Genomic DNA, 25,651 nt, shown 5'->3' with positions numbered 1-25,651 from the left:
TGGATATTTTAATAAGAGCAGACAGATTGAAATGAATAATTATACATTTATCATATAGACCTATAAAGCAACTTAATACAAAAAATAAAGTTCTGGATTATCTCACGGTGCGTTTACTTTATGAGGAGTGGTATACTCCACTTGACATACGTCTATGGATTAAAGTAAAATGTTCCCAATTGAGGTAAGAGTTTTATTAAAATGTGGTAGAGTTATTCTTCTACGACGCTACTGTCGTCACTCTCACATTTACTGTCAGTTATTGGTAGATCACTTGCATCGGTTACAGATTACAAATATGCAGTCGACGGACCCGACTTCATTTCAGATTAACGTTTGTAACCTAAGTACCAAAACACGCTAGTAATATGAGCACAACAACCAACAATTATGGCTCCGACTTTACTAGTACAATACCATCCCGTAACTTTAGTTCTGTCATATTGAATCCAACGTGTATGTAAAGAGGTTAATGTGTCTTGACTGAATTTTGCAATGAATAAGATTCGGTTTATCTTTTATAATCTTAAGTTAGTATGGATCTTCATCACAGTGTTCCTTAGTATAGTGTGGTGCAGGTTTAATTTGATAGATGTCCAAAGTGAAATCCCGCAATTCACCGAGTGATAAAACTGGAAATTCAGGGATGTCCGCAGCCTCAGTATTTCCTTTTTTCTTGGTAAACTTTCTTTTTCGACAATACACTAAATTCTATTGGTTTATTTAGATTTCTGTACCATTTCTTCAGCTTCTTCAACGTCGGTTTCAACCAAACGAGGGCGGGAGGCATTACATATGGCACAGACTAGTCTGACAAAATCCCCGATTGATGGAACATGGTGATTGTGCATTACTTTGTCAAGATGCCTCCAGTGCTTTATCCTACCATTTGCACTTTCTACTACCCAACGTACTTTTGTAACGAGACGTGACAAGTTAGTTTTCACTGTTGTGTGTTGGTTCTGACCTTTTTTCAAATATCCTGGTATTTCAACATGTATACTTTGCTTCTTCAGGAATTCTGATGCATCTCGGAACCCACGATCTTTTTATAGGCCTTATAATAAGGATCATTTCAGCAATTGAAAGTTTCATTCTATCTATCATAGTTTTCAAGATATAGACTGAAAACTGTAAAGTAAGTCATTTTTCATCCCTCAAAGGCAATGGAGGCCATGTTTTTAACCGATCAAAAATCCAAATTGTCATTTTGTTAAGGATACCCTAGAGCACAAAAATACCAACTTTCAATGAATTCTGTACAGTAGTGTCTAAGGAGAAGATTTTTGAAAGTAATAACATCAAAAAACGTCCAAAAAGGGCAATAACTCCATCACGAGTCAACATATTTTCACCAAAAATTGACCAGATAGATCTCATCATGCTAAATATTTTATTCACATCAGAATTTGGTTAAACCTTACCGTTAATATATATTTATTGGAGATATATGCAAAAATCTGCTGACCCTTTTATTCTATTTTAGTAACGGCGGCCATGTTTTTAACAGGTCAAAAATCCAAATGGTTATTTTGTGCAGGATACCCTAAGGAAAAATCTCCATAAGTTTGAGAGGAGAGGATGTCTGAATATATTGTTAACGAGGATGACGATGACGTCGAACGCCAGGACGAAATATTGGATCCTGCCCACCCCCCCCCCCCAAAGATCAGTTTAAGTTTGTCATATTTTTTTACAATATGTTTGCTCTCTTGTTTACCAAGGTGGCGAGATTACCGTCGACATTCATTCTAGAAACACAGTTTCGTGTGAAAAAACTAGTTTTGATCGTCACTGACGAAGAGCAATAACAATATTTCCGAACTGATAAAATCTAGGCAATAGAAAATAGTAACATTCGGAAGAAAAGTCTGTAAAACAAATGGCAATATCAGGGTAAAATCAGGGCAGCACAAAATTGCCACCGGTCAAAATCTGTAAAATATAGTAAAAAAAGTGCGAAAGATATGAATGAAAAATGATTGAAAACAAAAGGAGCTAAATACACTTAAAATTAAGTACATGTGTAAATCCAAATCATGAACTTTATGGGGAACACTGTACGTGTTAAGTTCAAGATAATAACATACAAGTAAAAACTACAAAAAATAATGTTAAACCAAGCGGAATCCTCTTCCGATTTCATCTGCATCCTCCGGCAGAGAAAAGGTTGCTGTTCCGGTATAATATCCATTTCCGGACACCTCCACCACGACAGCGTCGTATTCATAATACTGTACATTTCGCACAGCTTTGGCTACAAACTGTCCCCGAGCGGGACCCTCGAACGTTTTGGTCTCTCCTATTTTTAATTCACCATTCGCTATCTTTTGCGCTACCCTTGCCGCCGTCCCCGATCCACAAGGAGATCGATCAACCTATAAGTAAAAGCACTGCAATCAAAACTTCGTATGTGGATCAAGTTTTGAACGGGAAAAAGGGTGGGGGCTGCGGGAGACAGGCGACCCATATGAAATTAAAAAAAAAAATAAGAAGTAATAATTTTTGTATGTTGAAATATTGAAAAATACCCAATAAGCAATATATTTCAATAAACAATTTTACACGTTATAGTACGGGAACAACTGAATACATTTTAATGGACAGAAATACGGCTGAATTTGGTATCATTTTGAAGGTATTTAAAAAGCGTTTCGATGAAAGGTTTCATGGGTGCAATTTTCAAAAAGTCGAGATTAAAGGTCAACATCACACTCATTAAAATTGCTACAAGACTTGTGCATTTTTGTCATTTTTGGTGAAACCAGTTGACTTCTCGTGACAAAATTTGCTCAGTTTTACGAAGGCATTACAGCGAAGTCAGAAATATTCAAATATTATATTACTTAGTATGTATTATGACCAAAAAATTGCCTAAGTACATGTATGTATTATGAACATAAAGATATGCGCTTTCCTTGGAGACCAAAGAAATCAGGAAATTCGAGAAAAAAAACAAACGCAAAACAATCGATATATTTTTCCATCATTTTTTTTGTGTATAAAATTGTAATGCAGTCAATGGTACATCAAGACATTCTGTGAACAGTTTGAATGAAATAAGCCTGATTACAAAGCGACAAGAGTGTGACCCATCAAGTAATATCTTAAGGAGGTAGACCTAGAGTAAGGGACACAACTCTTACAAATCATTGGAACGTTTGTATTCAGCATTTGACATCTATCTCATATAAGCATCAAAGTTACTTGGATTGATTTCATTCTGTTTCAAATGAAAGCTTGATAGGCTTGGTGAAATTAAATATGATACAAACATCTCATTGATCTCAAGAGTTACGTCTTTTACCCTAGATTCACATCCTTAGACCAAAATTTCCATTTGTCATTTTCTTCAATTCATGTCAATTTTCTGAATGTAAAACACATTGACATAGGTAAGCAGTATTAAATTGTTTTACATTATATATCATTAATTTGATCTATAATTGGTATATTTTGTGTCGATAGCTGATTTATGCCTCCTGCATTGGCCGTCCATGAAATGGTTTATTCCTCGAATGCCAACATCATTTGATCTACTGGCAATTTACCTGTAAAATTTTGTTGGCGTTCAAGGAATAGGTGTGAGTGGTCATCACAACAAAAGTGCATGCTTATCAAAACATTCATACTAATTAACAGATAGGTAAATTACAGGTGACTTATTTCAGTTCATATTTCAGATAGTTATTCCAGTTGTTAAAATCTGTTTTTTGTTTTGTTTTTTTCTTGCTGTTTCTACTCAAGCATTTTTTCACAAAATCATACATGTACATGTATAGCACAGTAGACTTTTGAATTATTTTTGTAGTCCAATAACTTGAAGATATTTCAATCGATCATTCAAGTTATGTAGGAATACTAGTACTGGAATAGTTACTAAGTATGAAGTTTTTGTTCAATTTAATAAAATATTTTTAATTGCAACACAAAGTAGAAAATCTGTTTTTGCTGTAAGTGGTTTTAGGACTAAACTCTTTATTACTATAAATTGATATCACATGAGGCAGAAAATGTAGAAAATTAAAATGTATTCATTTAATTAGTTAAAATGTTAGAATGAAATAAGTTCAGAGTTCGGAATAATGTTAAATTTCTTTAATATCTCTGTATATAATTTATACATTTCTTAAATAAAAGTTTAAAAATGTTAATTTTATTATATTTTAACAAATTTTAATAATTCAATTTTATTATATTCTTACATATTTTTAAAAATCTGCTGTTTTCCATATAAAAAGGTATATTAATCTCAACAGTTAAATACTTATAAAACATTTTAATTGTTATAAAAACACCTATTGTTATAATATAAATATCTATTGAAATATTTTTGTTGGCATTCAAGGAATAGATAACATATAAAATGTTGGCATTCAAGGAAGACACCCATGAAATAGCGTTTACTTTATGTGTTAACTATTCTTCCATTTTGTAGGATAGTTTTGGCATATGATATGACATACTAATACAGACAAATTCTTATGTGAATATCACTGTATTAAGGGATATTAGGACAGATTTGTGAAAGGAAATGTGCGATTTAGTAAATATATATGATTTGGAAAAAATAAAGTAGCCAGTTTCTTTCCGAAACGGCATCGCTTGGAAAACATGCATGTATATTTCTTCATTATCGTACGTAAATCTTTTTATGCAGTTCCCTTTCCTTTGTAATTTATTACATATGAGATATAAAACTAAATGCACGTATATGCATTAAAAAAAACTATTTTTGATAGAGGCCTTTCAACCTGTATTTTCATTGTATGTAAAATGTTGTATCAGAAGCGACAAATATTGTTTCTATCTCTATCGGTCACCACTCGGCCTAATACTTCATTCTATGCTAAATACAGCTAAGACTGATTATATTTAGAATGGAACATACCAACTTTCATTATTTATACTTTTAGTTTTGAAATCTTCGTTTATTATTGCACTTCAACGAAACTCCTGGAAAAATAAAAAAAAATGATGACACTGCCGCATATGATACCTTCATGAAGTAACTTTATAATGTGAAAAAAAAATGTACAAGGCTGTATCATATGACCATTCTGTTGACTGCATATACTTTATGAAGTAATTGCTTTAGAGAATTTTGTCTTGACAAGTAAATGTAATGAAGAGGATTTCCATCTAACTGTTTGAAAACAATTTTAAGATTTTGAGCACAATAACATCTGTGTAATAAAGAGATCGTCATGAAAAATATGGCAGATAAAGAAGTATCGTAAAGAAGCTATGCCTATGATTGCTCTAATGTTCAGAATTGGCTAGAAAACATAATCTGTATTACTACCCACCGGTTAAAACAGTACCATAATCATTGATAGTTGAAAGAGTAATCGAGGGAACCAAGATTTTAGCGGAAATTAAAAGAATCTTGAAGAAAGTAAACAACATACATGTACGTGTGTGATTAATCAAAAAGTAATGTATCACATATTGGCAGTGTGGAACGGCGGCAGCTGAAGATGGTGTTATTGCCTACTGAACAGATAATAGGTGTATATAATAATTGTTCACCGATCAAGATCGATGGGCAATATAAGTCATGCACTGGTTCCGTTCAGGAAATCCAAATTGTTAGAGATTCCTCATACTTGGTAAAAAATGATTCCAAATCATTTTCCAAATATACCGAAGAAGGTGTTATCAAAAATGCTTGAATTTTTTTATCAACAACATATTTGTCCAGTGAGATGGACGCGTTTTTCAACAAACGGTCGGCATTCCAATGTCAACAAATTGTGATCCGCTACTCGCTGATCTATTTCTTCACACTTTTGAGGCCGACTTTATAGCTGATCCGATCCAATAGAAGGAATATCATTTTGGCCAGATCATTTGATCTAAGTTTCCGCTATTATACAATGCAGATGACGTATTATCGCTTAACAATCCTAGTTTCGGGGATTTTGTACATCGCATCTACACAAAAGAACTTGAGATACAGGACACTACGGACACTACGAAGTCAGCCTCATATCTTGACGTTCACTTTGTGATCGATGGAAAATTAAGGAAAACTACTGACTGAACTATACGACAAACGCGATGACTTTTCATCACGTATTATCAAATTTCCTTTCATCTACGACAGCATCTCGTCAGCACCTACGTATGTAATTTTCATATCTCAACACACACGTTATTCCATTGCTTGCCTAACTACGCTGACTTTTTGTACCGTCTTCTACTTCTTACAATTATGCTTCTGAAACCGGGTTATGTTGCTACTAGATTAAAGTCATCTCTACTGAAGTTTTATGATCGTCACCATAAACTCCATGAGCGATTTTTACACTGTCATAGTTATCTTTTCCTCTTTCTTCTAGACCTGACTTGACAATTTTTGAACAACTCGGCGGGTGATGTTAGAAAAGCAGAGAACGCTTACTCTACCGGTGCACTTGGTCCATGTTCCCAGTTTTTGGTGCTAACTTGTTTGTTTTTTTTTTTTTGTTAATTCATGTTCATTGTTGTATGTGTCTGTTTTCTCTGTCTGGTCTTTATCCTTGGATTATATTCTTTTGATTTCTGCTCTAATCTTGATTCCCTTAATTACGCTTGCGTAAGAAAACCCTAAAGTCATATGCCTTCAGATGAAAAAAAAACAAAAACAAAAACATAATTAGATAAGCACAATGGCTCGTGGCAAAGAAAGTGTGACGGTCATTTATTTAAATGGACACAATAACGAGGTATATTATTTAACGATTCGAACCGACCTTGTACTTCTAAATATACTATCAATTAAGAAGTTACCACAATAATGAAGTACAGTACTCAACAACCGGTCGTACATGTATACTTCTGAATACTATCAATTATGACTGATTGGTTGATTAATTGTTGGGGTTTAACGCCTGAGCAGCAATATTTCGGCTACATCCAGCTATATCATGAACATGAAAAAGATGATAAAATGATGATGAAATGAAAAATGAGATGGGTATTATGGTCTGAAAATCCCAGCATGTAACATGCCAGGGGTACTCCTTTCCACCACCTGGGGCATACAATCCAGAGTGCCCTAGCCGCGGCCCAGAGTTGTCGCCTTTTACGACAAGCTTATCGCTGCTGCAGGCCTTTTCTTTTGACACTCGGACCCGCACGGGGCCTATCAATTATGAAATATGCAACTTCTTTATTAATAGTAGTTTGGCAATAAGACGCTAGCTGAAATCGTCAAATCCAAATGTATTTTCAACAATGCACGGACTACCTTTACTTGTGAATATATCCGCAAACCATTCAATAGTTAAATGCATGATTTGGTAAAATACAACAGGTTGAAAACAAACTCTGTACTACGAAAAATAGAAATGATAACGGTGAGCAAGCTTATATATTGCTTTACATTTTCATATTAAGGTCTGAATTGTGACCGTCGAAAATGACAAACATTCCATAATAATTATTCCTTCGTTGTGAACAATTTGTAAGCATAATAGATTTTATATACATGAAGTTTTTGAATAAAATCTAGTGAAATGAATAAACATCAAAATGTTGTAATGTTGTATACGAATATTTAAAAATATAAATGGCCTCTGCTGCATTCAATTCTTTTAAAATCTATTCGGGCATAAGGTCTATCAGAACACGTTTCGTGTGAATGATTTTGACTTAGCTCCTTCGTTGTTACGAACACCCATCCTATCGTAAATGTAAACATGAACTTCAATCTTCCAGGTGAAGGAATTTTTCACAACCATTTCGACAAATACCTTCTGAGTAATTATTATCATAACGAGACTTTTTAATGTTATAATTAACCAAGCAACCAAACACGATGTTTACACAAAGGTGATGGCTGTGGTGGCCTCGATCGGTTTATGTCAGTAGTACATACAGACGAGATCAGTTCTAACCTCTCACAGAGATGTCCTAGAACTGTCAGAAGAACAGTTCTATGACAGATTTAGAACAATTCTCAGACAGTTCTGTAGAGCCAGCCCTTCTGGCAGTTCTGGTAGAGCTCACTGTACTAGTGGAACTGTTCTCGTAGAGCCGGCTCTGCTAGAACTGTCTGAAGAGCTTGCTCTAGTAGCAAAACTGTTCTCATAGAGCTGGTTCTGCTAGCAAAACTGTCAGAGGAGCTAACTCTAGAATTGTTCTATGATAGTTTTAGAACTTTCCTAGAGCCGGTTCTTCTGACAATTTCTCTGAGAGGTCAGAACTGATCTCATTCGTATCTAAATAATCGTTTTACCTTTGGCTGCATAACTTCTTATCTCACTTTTTTTCAAAATTATACCAAAAACAGGAAAACATATTCAAATCCGTGATCTGATGCATCTTTGTCATCACATCTTTGTAATCACACTAGTCGCTTTTCTTTTGTTTAAAAAAATGGTTTTTTTTTGGTTTTTTAGACTTTCTTTCCAACTTTTCAAAAACATTTTGATATACATGTAATCCATTGATTGTAAAACCTAAACTTAAACAAACTGCGACAGTTACTGTTTTTGTTTTTCAAATTTTCGAAATTCTTGGGTCTTCCAGGCGGGGCGTATTTTGACAATCAGAAACACAAAATATTATACATGTATTTGACTGTTGTAAACTTTGCAAGAAAATGCCTTCTAAACTATGTGCAAATTTCGTCAAGTTAAGTCAAACGGTTTCTAAGAAATGTGTACGTATTTTTTTTACTCTATTTATTGAGCCTTTAATCTTGAACTTCGACTTCGAATTTTGGAAACACTTCAGATCTACGACAGGCTTTAATGGAAGTGCCTTTTTAAAAATTATTACGCTGTGCACCTTCAAAATACGCCAAATTCAGTCGTGTGGGATTACGGCCCATTAAATTCTTAAAATAAGCGATTTTTTTGGGGGGAATATTTTCTCCACTATTATGGAATCTCGTTATTTACCAATGCATTTATAAGCATATTAATTTCATATAAGTCAAGTATTTCTTGGGGAAAAAATTTTGGACCCCTTCTTCCCCTTTTATAAATCTGACATGGATTTATTTGAAGGGTGAAATGTCCATTCATATAAGATTCATGCTCAAAATAACAATTATACTTATTAGTCTAATATACATGTATGATAATTTGTACCAAATTCATTTCAACCAAAGAAAAAAAACAACACTCAAATCTATTCATTTTTTAAAGCACACCCGCGTTTACTTGTATAAATGGAGACCTCCCACCCCACCCCTCGGGGATAAGCAGTACAGTACGAAAGTGAAATTTATGAAAAAGGGTCCGGAAAATAAATATATAATGCAATAGAAAAAAGTGTTATCAATAAATGAAGTTCAAGTTTTAATTTAACTTTCAGGTTAAAGGGACGGTCTTTAAATTTCGATTCTTGATTCTGAAGGACTGGCAGTTTCAGTGAACAAATATCTTTCCCGGGGAAGAAAACGAAAATAGATAATGTTGACTCTACTACATAGAAAATAAGGAAAAATTGATTTTTGGCCTCCAGATGAAAATAAATAATCTAACCATATAACATTTGAAAAAAAAAGTTTTACGTTTCGCAAATTTTTGACAATAAATATTCTTTCCTGACTAAAACTGCCAACCCCCCACCACTCAGAACCAAATTGTCGTCCCCTAATTTCGGTTTCTATATACTTCTCTTTCAGCAAAGACACAGCAATTCCATCCGACATCCGAATCGTCATCTGTGACTATAGTACCATATAGGAAAGCTAGATCACTGTTCTCTGGGTGAGAGAGCTTTAGTTGTTTTCGAAGAATATCTAAATGACATAATAAAAATATATAATTATGTAAAGGAAGTAGCAAAATTATTTCGATATATATTTGATAAAAAGAGGACATTGTGTAAAGCATTAATTTATCGTTTGAATGTATCCGTTTAATTATTAGAACAGCGTCCGGAAGAAACCCAAGCAGATTCAAAAGGTAATTGTTCGTACTTAGAAGAACTTAAGTGCATAAGACATGAAGTTAACATGCCATTGGTCTGTGTGAACTTTAGGTGGACTTTCTGAAAACTGTATTTGTCAAGGGCAAATTTTCAAACCGTCTCGTTCATTTCAAAGCATACATTTCATTTAATGATAAACAGGTAAATAAGTCTGTTTTTGTTTGTTGGGGTTTAACTTCCGAGCAGCAATATTCAGCTATATGCAGACTACAGGTAAATTAATAAGGAATAGCTCATTAGTGACATACAGGTAAATAAGGAATAACTCGCTAGTAACTGTAAACCAACGAACTTTCGCCACTTTTACCATTTTGGCCATACGTACCCCCTCTTCTATGCTTAGAGCTAGCTCGCTAAATCCTTTTCAGTTGGTCTTGGTTTCATTCACCTTCCTGTGTTGCAATAGTAGATCTCCCCCTTTCTAAAATTTTATCTGCTATATTCTGTAGGGAGAAGACTCCAGAATATTTATTTCATTTTTTTTTCAAGGCCAAGACATTTATTCGCAAAAATTGCCAGCCCCTCCCATTCAGAGTTAAGAATCAAAATTAAGACTACCTGTTGTGTCCCCTGCTGCTTTCCGTATCTCTTCTTTCGATGAGGTTTTAGTCAGTTTGAATTTTGATATTGGTATTATTGCATAAAAAGCACCACTATACACTATATCTACTAGAAGGTTTCCATATCCAGGTACATCAACAGATACATCTGAAATAATAGTTTTATGTAGTAAAAGTTATTGTATTTAGCATATACGTGGCTTGTTTTAACTCATTCGTCCGTTCAATGATTTTAATTAGTATTTATTTGAAAAATAAACTGCATTTCCAAATTCATAAATTGGAAATTAGTACAAGAACTTTGTTCAAGATTGTGTGAATTCATTTTTTACAATTACATGTAGGACAATTTGAACCGAACCAAAGAACGGATATGGTGAAATGCAACAAATACACCAGCGTATAACTTACAATACAAAATGTTAAGTACTTTCAGAGATCGCCAAAGGGTCTTCAATAAACACATTTAAGTGAGCTCTGGAAGACCCCGACAAAAAAGTAATAAAATCCACGGTAACTGAATGATGGAAATACTTCAAAATCAATTTAAAAAGTAATAAAATGACACAAAGACGCATTAATGACCAACATCCCCTTGCCGTAGACAGGCGCATGAAATCTGTGGTGGGGCTAAACTAGTAGTGTTACAAGTCCATAACCACCCCCTTTAAGGCCAAAAAATGAACTGAAACAACAAACACGCCATGAAATTAATTTAACTATACATCCAATTGTATGCTAGAATCTTTGTGCCCATGATTACTCCTCTGTGGAATACCTCAACATAAACCATATAGAGAAAGTGAGACATCCAATTAAAGAACGCTTGTAGTTACTGAAAGCAAGCTTAGAAGATATCAAAGATTGATAACCACCAAAACTACCAGCATTAGCAATAATCGGTCATTACCGTAATGCATTCTAGGATTGCTATTGTTCACGGTTTCCTCATTGGTCAAAACATATTTTACGAGGACGCTGCGACGACGCAACGTTATTCATGAGGACGGAAGTTCTATTTCTGAACAGGTCCAATCCAAGTTGCACGTAGCTTGGGTCCATTCCAGAGGACTGGATTTAGAGTAGTAACGTCAAGTACAAAATAGGAAAGATTAGATGTAGTGCAATACTCCAAAATGACTCAATTTTAACTTAGGGATGCAATTATAGGGTTAAATATATATATTTGTGAAAACAATGTTTAAAGATAAGACAATAGTTTGAAAATCGTATCCTCTACCAATAAATTTATAATTTTAAGGGTAGTTGATAAAGATATCAGATGTTTTTTGAAAGAATGTGCTTCAAAAGCTATATTTCCGTTAAAATCTGGTTGGGCAATACCATTTTTAATTAATTATAAGAACCTGCAAGTGCTGTTATATTTATGTATAAAAGTTTCAAAACGGTGAAAATCTTAGTGAATAATTTGGTGCAAAAGCTTGCCAGAAAGGAATTTATTGTACTCATTAAAATCTGACACTTTATTGCAAATACTGGCAAAACAGACCGGTTGCGAAAAATAACTACCATTAAGAGGGTGCTTCAGGAATATCACCATAAACTGTTAACCTTCTGGGTCCTACTTGCAAGAGATCTCCTGAAGTTCATTTCAAATTGCAGGAGATTTCGTTTGACAATTTTTTTGTATGATATTTTGTATATTATCTGAATGAATTAGTGTTAAATATTTTATGCAGTTTTAACCAGAAAAAAATATAAATACGAATCCCAGAAGCAAAGGCTGTTAAGAAATTTCTCAAAAAAAATATTATTTGGAAGCATTTTGTATCAGTCCTGTGAAATGAACCGCTTCCAGAAACCATAAAAAAGGCCTAATCTAGACATCGGTGAAAAAAAAGTTTTAATCAATTCTGTTCGAAAAATAACAATAATGACATTACTAGTATTGTCTATGTAATCTATTAAAAAGTTTCATACTCTCAAAGACAAATGTGAGGAATCAGCATAAACAAGGAGATTATTTTAATTATTAGGCCTTGAAGTCTATTATAGAATAGAGTCTCAGTTCTAATTTTGTGATTCTATGAAAATTATACTTTGACATAAAAGGAATAAAAGAGGTGAGACCATGCAAGGCCTCTAGTAGAAATTAAAGTTAGTTTGTGACTAGAATTAACTGCATGTCTTTTTACACCATTTGATCCATGTGTACAAAACTGAAATTGAAAGACATGCATATGGTTGGTAGTATGCTAGGTCATTCCACAAATAGCAGTGAACGGATAAAATTTGAGCCTTGTGACGATATATGGAATTTAATCCGTTTTGGTAAATATTTGCTAGTGTATTTCTTGTTTTCATGTGCGTGTGTTGGAAATAACTGATCCTAAATGACATTGTGTTTCCCCGTAGGGAAAGCACCCAATTGGTTAAAAAAAGATCGAAGACTTTTAAAATTAAATTGCTAACCTTGACCTTGACGTAACTATCTACTCAAAATTGTAAACTATGCAGGGTATCTTTGTAACCTGGAAGCCCGGGTAATATTTTCGTTCCACAAGTTTCTCTCAAATATAGGGTCGCTTATGATATGACCAGGCAACCAGATTAGGTATCCTTGTTGATCGTGAAAAGTCTAATGAATATTAATATATACTAATAAATATGTAATTTCATATTGGCCCTGTTATAGGCTTGAGGTCTGTCATATTGGTCGAGGCGGTCGTATTGGACCCGAGGCATTGCCGAGGGCCAATACGGCTGTCGAAAGTAATATAATTGTCGAAGCCAATATGATTGACTGAAACGTATAACAGGGCCAATCTGAAATTACATATTTATTGATAATTTTATTAACCAACTCAACTAAATGATTTGTAGAACAGTTGTTTTCGTGTTTTACCAAGAACATGTAGGTTTATTTAATTATTTGCATTAATCAGTCTTAAATATTCTTTTTGCATAAAATGGAAGATTTTTTGTGTTTCTGCAGTCCTGGTGATCAAAGTTCCTGAAATAAGACAATTTTGAAAGAACATTTTAGATGTGATTGCTAATGAGCCAAGTTAAACCAAATGAAATCAAGTGCTGCCATATGCCAGGAACTGACAAGCCCATTATACTGTTGAATAGTTTATTCCAATAGCACAGAATGATGTAATATGCGAATGCATATGCCTATGGTGAAAAGATCGTGGTATCAGAATGATTAATAAGCCGAAAATGAGGGGCTCTGACTGTGCGCCATAGTAAACAAACGGTAACCTCCGGAATGAAAACCGGACCGATTTCCGGAAAATATGAAACATCTAGGTTACAGACCACCAATTCAACCAATGAGCATTTGGAACGTACGCAAAAATAGTCCTACGCAGAAATTACCCCTGTTCTTCATAGTGCTGTGAAAAAAGTTCTCATATTATTTAGAAAAAATAAACAGTTTCTGAAACGAAAAACATTTCTGTACATTTTATAGGTGCATTTTGCTTCTTGTGATGTGAAACCTTATCTCCATAATGATTTCTAAATATACCCCTATCTTGTGAAAACACTGGGATTTCCCATGCTATTTATAGACCCTTCACTTCCGGTGACCAGTACTGCACTGCAAGTCTGCTAACCTCACATGCCATTCTGAGGATTGTGAGCTGACATATGTAGAATCATGCTGATATATAGTCCTCTGCAGGTTAAAGTTAAGGTAAAGTCCAGAGAAGCCATTGAATATTGTGAAATTTGCATAGAAGCCTATGGGAAGTGGAATTAGTGGTTTCTAGCCTCAATAACTAAAAATACAGGGGTCGTGACATTAGATATACAACTGTGCAGCTGGAATTATATTCTACTTTTTTTTGTTTTAGGCATTACAATAGGGTTGCCAGGTGTAATAAATTATTGGTTTGCATATCATAGTATGTTGGATTCCTTTTTTTGTTTTGTCTGGTTTATGTTACATAATGTATGTTTTTATATTTAGTCTGAAGCTCTTAAGAGCTTGTGATTGTATTTGAATAATATGCCAAATCAAAATCAAGTTTTCTTACCTTATTCTAAGTTTCTTATTTGTTTGGTTAATTATATACATGTTTAGGTACATATGCATAAATAATCCATCAGGATAATGAAGTGATATCTAATTCAAAATGGCGGTACCAAACGACCGGAAGTTATGATGCCGCATTGGCCCTGGTTTGATCCATATTGGCCCTCTTTTTTCATGTTGGCCCCGTATAGATGCCCGGTTTGAAGTCATATCAATGGGTCAGTTTTAGATATATTTCAACGTATTTTGGTTAGTTGGTTAATAATCAGCTATTTGGAGAGCTAAATTAATCTAGCACATACGAGACCAATGGTATATGTGTAAAAAACAAAAATGGTGCCGGTTAAAAATGTAAATTACAATCGCGGGAGGTCATTAAGTAGACTGTCACACAAACGGGAGTTCTGTGTCTCCTGGCCGGGAGGCTGCGTGACTAATTGCAGGAGAACGGTCTGTTTTGTGGGAGTCTCCCGCATAAATCTAGAGGCATAACACGTATTATTATCACCATCTAGGAATGGAAAATTAACAATAGGAAAATCAAAATCAACTCTTTTGTCATAAATTTTAGTTTGAAGGCTGCCATTTTCTAGAGTAATATCCCAATCAAAAAAGGTGTTCGATTACTATTGTTGTAAAACTTAGTCAACTTAAGTTCTTGTGGGTAAATATCTAGAACATACTTTTCAAAATTAGGATTATTAACGGCCAAAATATCATAATGGAGTCTAAAAGTATGTAAGGACGTCTTATCAAAATGCTTTGATAATCAACAATCTCAAGAGGTTGAAATAAGGGAAATAAAAACGCAAAAGTTTGTTTCCTGTCTAACTTCCATCTCGAGATTGACAAAAGAGAACAGTTTACAACTGCACTTTATTACAACCGCATTGTTTTCCATTCCCCATTATCTACTTTCCATTCCCATAAAGTAACATTTCAGCTGCTCCAACGTACGACGTTATTAAGTCCCAACTCATACAGCATTGCTTGACAGGTATATAATTGCGACCCCTGTACCGATGCATGACTTGTGATTGGGCTTATAGCGACTCACACACACACACACACACACACACACACACACACACACACACACACACACACACACACACACACACACACACAAAACTCCACTAACAAGATTATTTTGACCATTGATTAAGGTTATCTTGTCCATTGACTAAGATTATCTTGTCCATTAATTAAGGTTATCTTGTCCATTAATTAAGGTTATCTTGTCTATTGATTAAGGTTATCTTGTCCATTAATTAAGATTATCTTGTTCATTGATTAAGGTTATCTCGTCCATTAAGGTTCTGTCCATTGATTGATTAAAGTTATTACCCCAATAGATCTGCGTTCGTCACACTGGCCTGATGGCAAACAACCACTACGTAACAATTATAGCAGGACATGATAACCAACCCTCCCGGATGGTTCAGTCCGTTTTTAGAAGGTCACGTACTCTACACGTGGGTGGATCCAGGCATTGATGAAAAAAAATACTCTATCATTTTTTCATCTACCCCGGACTTGACTTTTTATGAGCAACTCGGCGTGTGTTTCTAGAAAAGCAGAGGACGCTTAACCTACCGGTGCACCTGGTCCATGCTCCCAGTTTTTAATGGAGTTCAAGTTGCTCATTTGCTTTTGTTACTTCGTATGTATGATTTTAGTTACTTTATGTTCTTTGTTGTGTATGCCTGTTTTCCATGTCTGGTCTTTGTCCCTGAATTACATTCTTTTGATTACCGCTATAACCTTGGTTCCCTTGATTACTCTTCCAAACATTTGCACAAAATTAACAACATTTTCCAACAAAAGGAACAAATTTCTAACCTCCGGAATCCCCCCTGGAATAGCCACTGGTCATTAACTCTTATGGACCCCCTTATATCTGCTCTACTAAGAAATAAGCAACAACAGCTGTCCTCATAGTGGAGATAGACAGACGACAGTTTGGGTATATCACATGGAGTCTGCAAACAAAATACAATTAAACTCTTACAGTCGGCGATGTAATAATGATCTGTCTGAAGAATCAAACATAAGTTTGAATTTGTTTCGAGTATTGGCAAGCTTATGTAAATCTGTCAAAAGAAGAAACAACAAAAATAAAAAAAAACAAAACAAAACAGAACAGAACAAAATAAAACAAACAAGGCAAAATGCAGCACTTACCTTTTGCGAAAACATAAGCTGGGACACTGTAGAATCGAACGGAACCCGTCTTTATCCCATTGTATTCAACATAGGTTTCGACCAGTCCACAAGGACACTGCAAAATAATCCTTGTTTCCGGTATAGTTGGCTTTTGAACTATCCCTTTATCAATCAAGTATCGTCCGAGGGATATAACCGCATGACCACACATTGTACCATACCCCACGTTCTGCATAAATATAACACCAACATCAGCTTCTTTGATGTTAGGAGACACTAACACCGCTCCGAACATGTCATGATGACCTCTCGGCTCTTGCATCAACAGTTTCCTCTTATCATCCATAGTTGTTCTCAGAGTGTTTAGCTTCTCCAGGACGGTATTTCCCTGTATGTCGGGGTAGCCCTTTTCTATTATTCTCACTGGATTGCCAGCCGTATGCATTTCAGTTGTGACAAAATCAGACATTTTTATTTCAGATGTAGTTCTTTACTACTCTTTAATATTTAATGCCCTTGACTACTCTTCCGAGTTCATTTATCTCACCAACAGCCCTTCTGCGCATGTTTGACCTGTTTTGCATTCATTTGTCTACTCGTACGAGTCTCGCAAATTATATTTATTGAACTGATAATTTTTGACCTGTTTTGAATTAGTTTTAGCATTCTTGATACACACTATATATAGAAAAAATATAAGGGTATGTGTAAAGGATGCTACAAAAATAACTTAACACGAGTCAGACATGACGACGAAGATACTGAACATTTTTTGCTGCTCAATGACAAGACAGATAAAACTCAGCAGCCCGTATAACTATCTATTATTGACATTGATCAGTTGATTCAACTCATAACGGATGTGACACATCCTTCGCTTCCGATTATATTAAATTTTGACATTAGTATAAAATCGAAGCTTTCTAGAGGACTTTTATATGCCTTGCATAGAGAGAGATATACTGTATTGAAGTCGACATTTTAGACAAATATACAAAATACAAATGTCAGTTAATGAGGGGGGGGGGAGGGAATAATTTTACAGCGAAAGATTTGCTCTTATACACTTATATACTTATAAGTACAAGTAACAGTATACTAAAGGTGAAAACGAAACAAGAGATACAATAGCCAGACATTCCTGACTTTGGACAGGCGCAAACAATGCGGTGGAGTTAAAGTACTTTGGCGTGATCACAACCCTCCCCTTGCCCCGTGCAGGTCCGGGTGTCAAAAGAATAGGCCTGCAGCAGCGCTAAGCTTGTCGTAAAAGGCGACTAAATAGTGCCCAGAAACTTAGCCGGGGGCTAGGCGCTCTGCCCACAGAGCAACTGGGATGTGTGCCCCAGGTGGTGGAATGGGGTACCCCTGGCATGTTACATTCTGGGGTTGTCAGGCTATAATACGGAAAACCTGACCGCAAACCATAGTGGTGCACCGTGTTGGGAAAGATGCCACGTTCTTCGCACGTTAAAGAACCTTGCTGTGGTATTCGATAGGAGTAGGAACCTTTGCGCTCCACCACAGGAGGCTAAATTGCCCGACCTTACCCATCCCTCCCTTTTGCTAGTGGCAATCAAAATTTGTCGACCCTACCGTCCTTGTGTCCCATTCCGTTTTTCATTTCATCATCATTTCATGTTCATTTTATCATCCGTTTCATGTTCATCGTCTGAATATAGCTGAAATATTGCTGCTCGGACGTTAAACCACAACAATCAATCAATCAATCAACCCTCCCCTTTCAAAAACTGGCCACTGTTGAAAAACATATTACACAATTAAACACACTTAAAAATCAGTTCAAAAAGTTCTGAGTCCCAAAAAATATTAAATTCTCTCGACAGATTTTTTTGGTCCATTGCAGCGTTTATTTCATACAAAATGTATGTATGTTTAAAACTTTTTAAATTAACAATGAATAGCTCAGAATTGATTTTAAAGTTCCCTAACAAAGCAAGAAAATTTTGCACAAAGAAAGAGACATCTCCCTTTTACAATGATGTTTTCTATATAATATATATCTCGTTAATCGTCGCAGCTGGTTTTTCAAGGACACCCTAGAAAGACGAAAAGGCAAGTATAAACTACAGTAACTAATTAGATCAACATGACAGTAATTTACAGTAAAATATTTTATTTTCAGAGTCCAAAAATATGTGCTAACAGTAAGTGACCCACCAGAATTGTCATTGTTTGACCTGTTTGCAATTCAATTGACTACTCTTACGAGTCTCGCAAATTATAACATGCATAACCATGTAACAACGAAACCTTGTGTGTCGTGCGACTAACCACAAATTATGAAATACTTACATGAAAATGAACCATGCATGCAGAATCTCCTCTCGAAAAAAAAAAAAAAAGAATTAGTAATATTTTAGCACTCTGACAAGTTATTACAATCAAGTATTCTCAATATTTTGCATTTATTTAGCCCATTCTAATGTGTGTGGCTTCATATGGATATCAGATTCTTTTTTAAACATATTTCGCCTGTTTTCATATTTTCTATCTTGTTTGGAATAAAAATAACATTTACAGATGTCATGTACTTTAATGTATAGGATACCATTCACCCCAGAGCTTCTGGGGGCCTGGAGCTGTGCGAGATGGGAGGGACATTCCGTGTCCCTATGTCAGAAACAGTACCAATAAGTTTTTGTTTATTACGCCTATACAATACAGTGGAAATAGGATAATTAAGTAGTAGTCTTTATAAAAAATCAGAACGTTTTATTTTTATGAAGGGGTGGTGGCTAAGACGGAATTTCTGGCATACGTAAATATTTTGAAAAAAGGCTCCAAAATTAAAAAAAAAAATATATATAAACAATGAAATATTATGACAATAAAAGGTTCTCCCGATTTTTTTTTTGCCTGTTGCCTTTCCTGTCATTTTTATTTCAAATTTCATCCTACGTAGCCCCGACAAATCAAATGGCAGTGCTTTTTTCTTAATTCAGATGAAACTTTCCCATTTTTGAATGCAAACGATTATATTCTTGCAATTGGGAACCCTACAATTAACCCAATGCGACGGACTCTTTTTTTCTAATGTGCAAAATCGGGTGTACTTCCGAGAAAACCTAATTTTAAGAGAAACCGGAAATAGAGTGAACGAAGGTAATAACTACAAGAAGTACATTTTATGTACATACAACATTAACGCTCATAGTAACCCGTGTATGGCAGTACTTAATGGCCTCGTCCTCCTACAAGGTTGTAAAACTAATTGTTAATAATTACATTGGCATTTATAGTGCTTTCTCATGTTGACCTATATTAGTAAAATGATTATCACCCTATTTTTCTACCATTACAAGATTATTCCACGTGCCCGTTTTTTTTCTTGTCCAAATGAGCTTTTTAAAAGATGAAGTCGCCTGCATTTATTTTAATGATGTGTCTGGGATATATAAATATGGATAACTCGCATTGTAAGTTATGATATTTAAGATTTTGAAAATACAAATTAATTCATGTCACATCCAAACACTACCTAGTATGTCAGAGGTGATTCATGGTGGAGAAAACCCCACAGCAGAACACGAATGTTTTTTTTTCTATCCGACTACATAATTTACAATGCTATATTTTTACGTAACGATAGTCCTTTCTTTATTTAGATTTATATTTTTTTTAGAAAACGGTACATTTATCTCCAATTTAAATCAACCAGTTCTTGTAAAGTGCCAATATTTCATGTAAAATATCTCATAATTGCAACGATTGAATAAAAAACTAAGACTGACTATGTGGTCTGTAACTGTTTCTGAATGAGAAGTATATTAAAATGTGATTTTTTAAATTATTTTTTTTTCGCATGCAAGAATCATCTCATCGTCTGATATTTAAAAAAATAGTACTGCTTATGCGACAGGACGGTCCGGTTGTAGTAGGTACATGCAGTAAATAATAGAAAACAAAAACAAAACAAAAAAATCCTCATTAGTTAATGGGGCTTTATCGGAATTGGTTTGTTGTTGGCCTTTTACTGAGGAGTCTATAAGGTCCGATCCTCGATTTTGTATGGTTAGCAGGCGCGTAGCTGCCGTTAGGCAAAAAAGCTTTTGCCTGCACTTAATTTTGCCAATTTTTTTTTTTTAGATAAAATACATCCAGGAGAGGCATAAATGATGCTCTAAAACGCTATCTCCGCGGAGCTTCGGAAGGGAGGGGGCTTCGCCCCCTTGAACCCCCGCCGTAATTTTGCCTACACTTCAATTTGGCCTCAGATACGCGCCTGGTTAGTCACGCTCTACCCTTACAATTCGTTGACCGTACGGTACACGTACATTTTCAATAATGTGCTACGGATAACCCTTTTACACTCTAAAGATACATAAAAAATGAAACGGTCAATTTCTCTTAATTTTATGCTATTCGATTTAGATTTCATAGAAAATAAGCAATACCCAGTGATAAAAACAAGAGGCTCCCAGGTTGGTTGAATTTTGCCTTTCAATGGCAATCAATTTAACAAGAAGTTGTCCAACAATTTTACTCCGGAAGACTTTGGTAGGGCTTATCATAGATATCATTTCAACGATGGAAAGTTTCTTTCTACCTAGTAAAGTTTTCAAGATATTGGCTAAAAACTGTAAAAAACCGTCATTTTCCCCTTTCAGGGCCAATAACTCTAACAAGGAGTTGTGTGACAACTTTTATCCCTGAAGACTTTTGTAGTCCTAATAATAAGGATAATTCAGCTATTGAAAGAATTAGGCTAAACCTAACGGTTTTTGATATATATGCGAAAAACTACTGTCGGACCCCTATGTTCTATTTTTAGTAACAACGGTCCTGTTTTCGACGATTAGAATATCTCCACATCAATTCTATGCAGTATACCTCAAGGGACATTTATACCAATTTGGATCCAATTGATCAAGTCATGTCAGAGGAGAAGATTTTTGCAAGAAATAACATTAACAATAGCAAAAAAAAAAAAAAGAAAAACGTCGAAAAAGGACAATAACTCCAACATGATGTAACTGGACAGATATATCTTATCATGCTGAACACTTTTACCCAATGTTAGAATTTGGCTAAAACTAACGGTTTTGGAGATATATCCGAAAAAACTACTCTGACCCCTATGATCTATTTTTACTAACGGCGGTAGTGTTCTGCAAGTAGTCCACTTACTTGTCGTCGTGACATATATAATTATTATATAAATTACTGCGTTTTATCGACTTATGAAACATCATTTATAAAGCCGATTATCCAATGAAATCAGTTTATCGTAATGATATTCATAGTGAGTATATAATTATAATTATTACACCAACACACCATGGAACAGAAAATAAATCATGATTGAAAATTTCAGTTTAAATTGATATAAACTAACAGAAAAAAAAACTATTTGCAAGCAAATATGTGTTACTCGACGTTACACATAGCTCGGTGCCATGTAACATTTCGTGAAATTTCAAAGTTGGTCAATCAATCATTCGATCATAACCTATCATCTGCTTAATTGGACCCTTGAAAACCAGTTAGGCCAAAGATAAATAGTAGACCATTAGACCAACATTGCGCTACCACTGTAAGGGCACTGCGATATTGTATTTTTATCCAAATTCCACTTATAGTCGGCGTCACATAAATAAAATACTGTTAAAATTTGAATAAAAATATTTTCTACGACTTTATTGACACCTACCGTCGTTTAAATTGTATTAAATGACTTGCTCATTCGTTTAGCCAAACGGCTTCTCCCTAAACATTGAATCGTTAAATTCCGGTCAGATTTTAATTCTAGGTGGCAATATTTACATTGTAAAAAGTCGGCCATGTTTACAGTGATCGGGTTGCTAGGAGATGTTGTTTACGTTTAAATGGTTTGTCCAAAAACCGAAGAACCCAGAATGCAATTCGGCGTTATTTCGGATATCTCGGATTTATTTTACGCGAACAACGTATAATACCGAGAAGTTGATCAAGCAGACGATTGTCACCGGAGTTCGAAGGGAACTTACGCACTTCGTTTGTAAACAAATCGTCCCGTAAAAACCAACATGGCGGATATTAGTATGGGATTTTCCCGTAAGGATTTGTTACGCATGATTTAAGCTAATAAGCGACTTGTTTTTGAGAAGCTGTTTGGCTAAACGAATGAGCAAGTCATTTAAGACAATTTAAACGACGGTTGGTGTCAATAAAGTCGTAGAAAATATTTTTATTCAAATTTTAACAGTATGTTATTTATGTGACGCCGAGTATAATTGTAATTATGTCTAACAGGGATACATACATACATGTTAATGAGTCTAGTCGTTTTCAAAATACTCATTGTGGGGTGTTTTCTAAACAAATATAGAAGTTTCTTGAATAACTCTTTATCATAAATTATCTGTCTTTTTTCTTCTTTTTCAGATCATACGCGATGCAGTAATAGAGCAACTATAGTGTTTGTCATCCCATTAAGCGACAGAAAATCGACATTGGCTGTTTACATCGAAGACTTTCTACTGCAGCTTGTCAATTACTTTGAAATATCACAATATGATTATAAAATACAAATATTAGAATACAATCAAACTTATCGTGAAATAAGTCAATTTTTAACAACTAGAAAATCTGCCAATTCAGAGATTTCTACCATTGGAGTGAAGCGCTCAAGATATCCTGCTTTTGGCATCTACTTGAAGCCGGTCATCGAGGAAGCAGTTTATTCGCTAAATGTAACATCGGAACAATTTCGGAAGAAGATTATTCTTATCTTTCTAACAGGGCATGTATTGGATAAAACAGCGGCTCTGTCGTATGCGGACGAGCTGAAACAAAGCGGGATCATATTTTACGTTATAACGTCATTCAGAGAAAGTTTGGACGTAGCATTGAACATAGCGTCGGATCCATGCAAGACGTTTCTCATTAATGATTTTAAATCAGGCATGGACGATATGATTGGCGACCTTGGTAATAATATATGTTTAGGTAAGTTTATTTTTATAGTTGTAATACGTACACAGTAAAACCTGTCTTTTAGTCTATCCATAATCCCCCTCGAAATTCTGTCTATACACCAAACATTTTATCATTATTATTTTTTATATAAGTCCTGGTCTTCCTCTTGATTATTTACATACAAAAATATTGATAGTAGTATTTATGAAATTATAAAATTTTCTTTTCTTTGAAAGCGTCCGACCCTGGAATGTTTGTAACATCCGGTCCTGACACACTTGGAAATTGTAATATAGGTAAGTAGCTCTAGATTTACCAGGGTTATGTAAAAAATAATGTGCGAATAAAATCTGTATAGGCGGATACAGAAGGTGGCGGATGGCCAGCTCTCAAATCTACTCGAAATATCGGTTGATTATATATAGCAAAACTACTAGAAATCACCGGAGCTCACCTACCCCTTTTAAAAATTTCCTGGTTTGCGATTGATTTGACTAAGGTACATGAATCATCACCTCTCTTTTCGTATGTGTATGGACCTCAATATTAAGACCAAACTCGAGGTTCAACTATTTGTCATGATATTTTTTTTTAGGGTACTGCTGAGATAACTCTTGAATTTTCTCACATTGGGTCAGTGACCCATTCTTGTGATAAAAATGGGTGATTTCAATTATTACAATAGGCCAATAATATAAATAATGCATTATTTTCACACAAAAATGAGCCACTAACCCATGCCGTTTTATCCTTTTGAGTCATTTTTGCATTTTTAGGGCCAATGGCCCACGAACCTCTCCGAAAGTGATCACCAGGGTGGGATGAAACATAAAGACAGATCTGATTTTCGGTACAAAAATAATGAAAGACGAGTTTGTGGTTCCGTTTCAGAAGATTTGTAATGAAAAAAATGTGTGTATAGCAGAATAGAAAATAACTATGAGTGTACAAGAAGGAAAAAGAAAGGAGACAATGATATTCATGCTCCAGAGACAAAGATTAGACCACGCAAACTGACAAAAATATATAAATAAAACAAAACAACTTAAAGTATACACGCGGAAATTAAGGAATAAACGAACAACCACGAATTAAACTAAAGATTGGGAGTATGTAGCATGCAGGTGCATCGGTAGGTTTTCTAGATACACACAGTGGCTAATGGTAAGATGTCAATCCGGGTGGAAACAAAGAGATTAAATCTGTGAAAAAAACCACCAAACTAATCATCGAGTTAATTTATAATGTCAGCCATCAAACTTATGAAGTGGTGACTATAATCTTGTGGCAACATTCTGATATTAGCTTTGAGTAGCATATTTATAACAGTTTAGTATTGTTAAAATACCCGTATGGCTTTGGCAGGCTCTGGAATAGCGTATATGAGCTGTGCTACAAAAATAAATTAAGTAGGGGTGATGAGTTGTCACCACAGACAAACGAAAAAAAGTGACAAAGGTAGTCCTGGCGAAGAAGAAGACAACAATCTTAATTAAAAATGTTTCAAACTAAAACAAGATGAATAAAAATTTCTACACTGCAGTTTCCTCTGTTGACCATGTATAATTTAAACATGTTTTTTCCTTTTTAATACAACTAACTAGAAACAGTTTTAAGATTTGTGTGAATTCCTCATTAATTTTAACGAAATGTTTTCAATTATGCTAGTTGTTTTCGTTTCTTGTTCAGATACGAAGTTTCATCCACCGGAGATTGAGATGAATTATTATTGTCCAAAAGATGGACTTTTCCCGGATTCAACGAATTGCGCATATTTCTACAAATGTACCCGTGGTTCCAGTGTTCACTTGAAATGTGAGGATGGGACAATGTTCGATGCCAACACTGAAACATGTAATCATAAAATGGCAGTGTCTTGTTACACTGGCGTCACGTGTCCCGGAAGCACCGGTTTGTTTCCGTATCCGGGTGACTGTTATAAATTCTTGAATTGTTTTGAAGGCTTACCATATGTCCAATCTTGCCCTGGTGGACTTGTGTTTGATAAAATTGTGAAACGTTGTTTGCTTCCAAATCAAGCACTTTGTTGATAATTGTCATTTTTATT

The 25,651-nt window shown here is 34.9% G+C and overlaps 2 protein-coding genes across 2 annotated transcripts; one reads left to right on the top strand and one right to left on the bottom strand.

Annotated features, from left to right (window-relative positions):
• LOC148606978 (trans-L-3-hydroxyproline dehydratase-like) lies at positions 1-17,226 on the bottom strand. The gene is made up of 4 exons (XM_088544643.1): positions 16,681-17,226; positions 10,489-10,638; positions 9,612-9,739; positions 1-2,378 (listed from the first exon to the last, which is right to left on the bottom strand). The coding sequence occupies exons 1-4, from the start codon at positions 17,129-17,131 to the stop codon at positions 2,115-2,117; spliced, it is 993 nt and encodes a 330-aa protein (XP_088400769.1). The 5' UTR covers positions 17,132-17,226; the 3' UTR covers positions 1-2,114.
• A 2,860-nt stretch (positions 17,227-20,086) lies between these two features.
• LOC148606977 (uncharacterized) lies at positions 20,087-25,651 on the top strand. The gene is made up of 4 exons (XM_088546303.1): positions 20,087-20,102; positions 23,050-23,613; positions 23,820-23,879; positions 25,273-25,651. The coding sequence occupies exons 1-4, from the start codon at positions 20,087-20,089 to the stop codon at positions 25,632-25,634; spliced, it is 1,002 nt and encodes a 333-aa protein (XP_088402429.1). The 3' UTR covers positions 25,635-25,651.

This window comes from Perna viridis, chromosome 9, assembly GCF_037379345.1.
Source record: "Perna viridis isolate PV_CMFRI_1.1 ecotype Kerala chromosome 9, ASM3737934v1, whole genome shotgun sequence".
NCBI classification, from domain to species: domain Eukaryota; kingdom Metazoa; phylum Mollusca; class Bivalvia; order Mytilida; family Mytilidae; genus Perna; species Perna viridis.
This window is presented reverse-complemented; position numbering and strand designations above follow the sequence as displayed.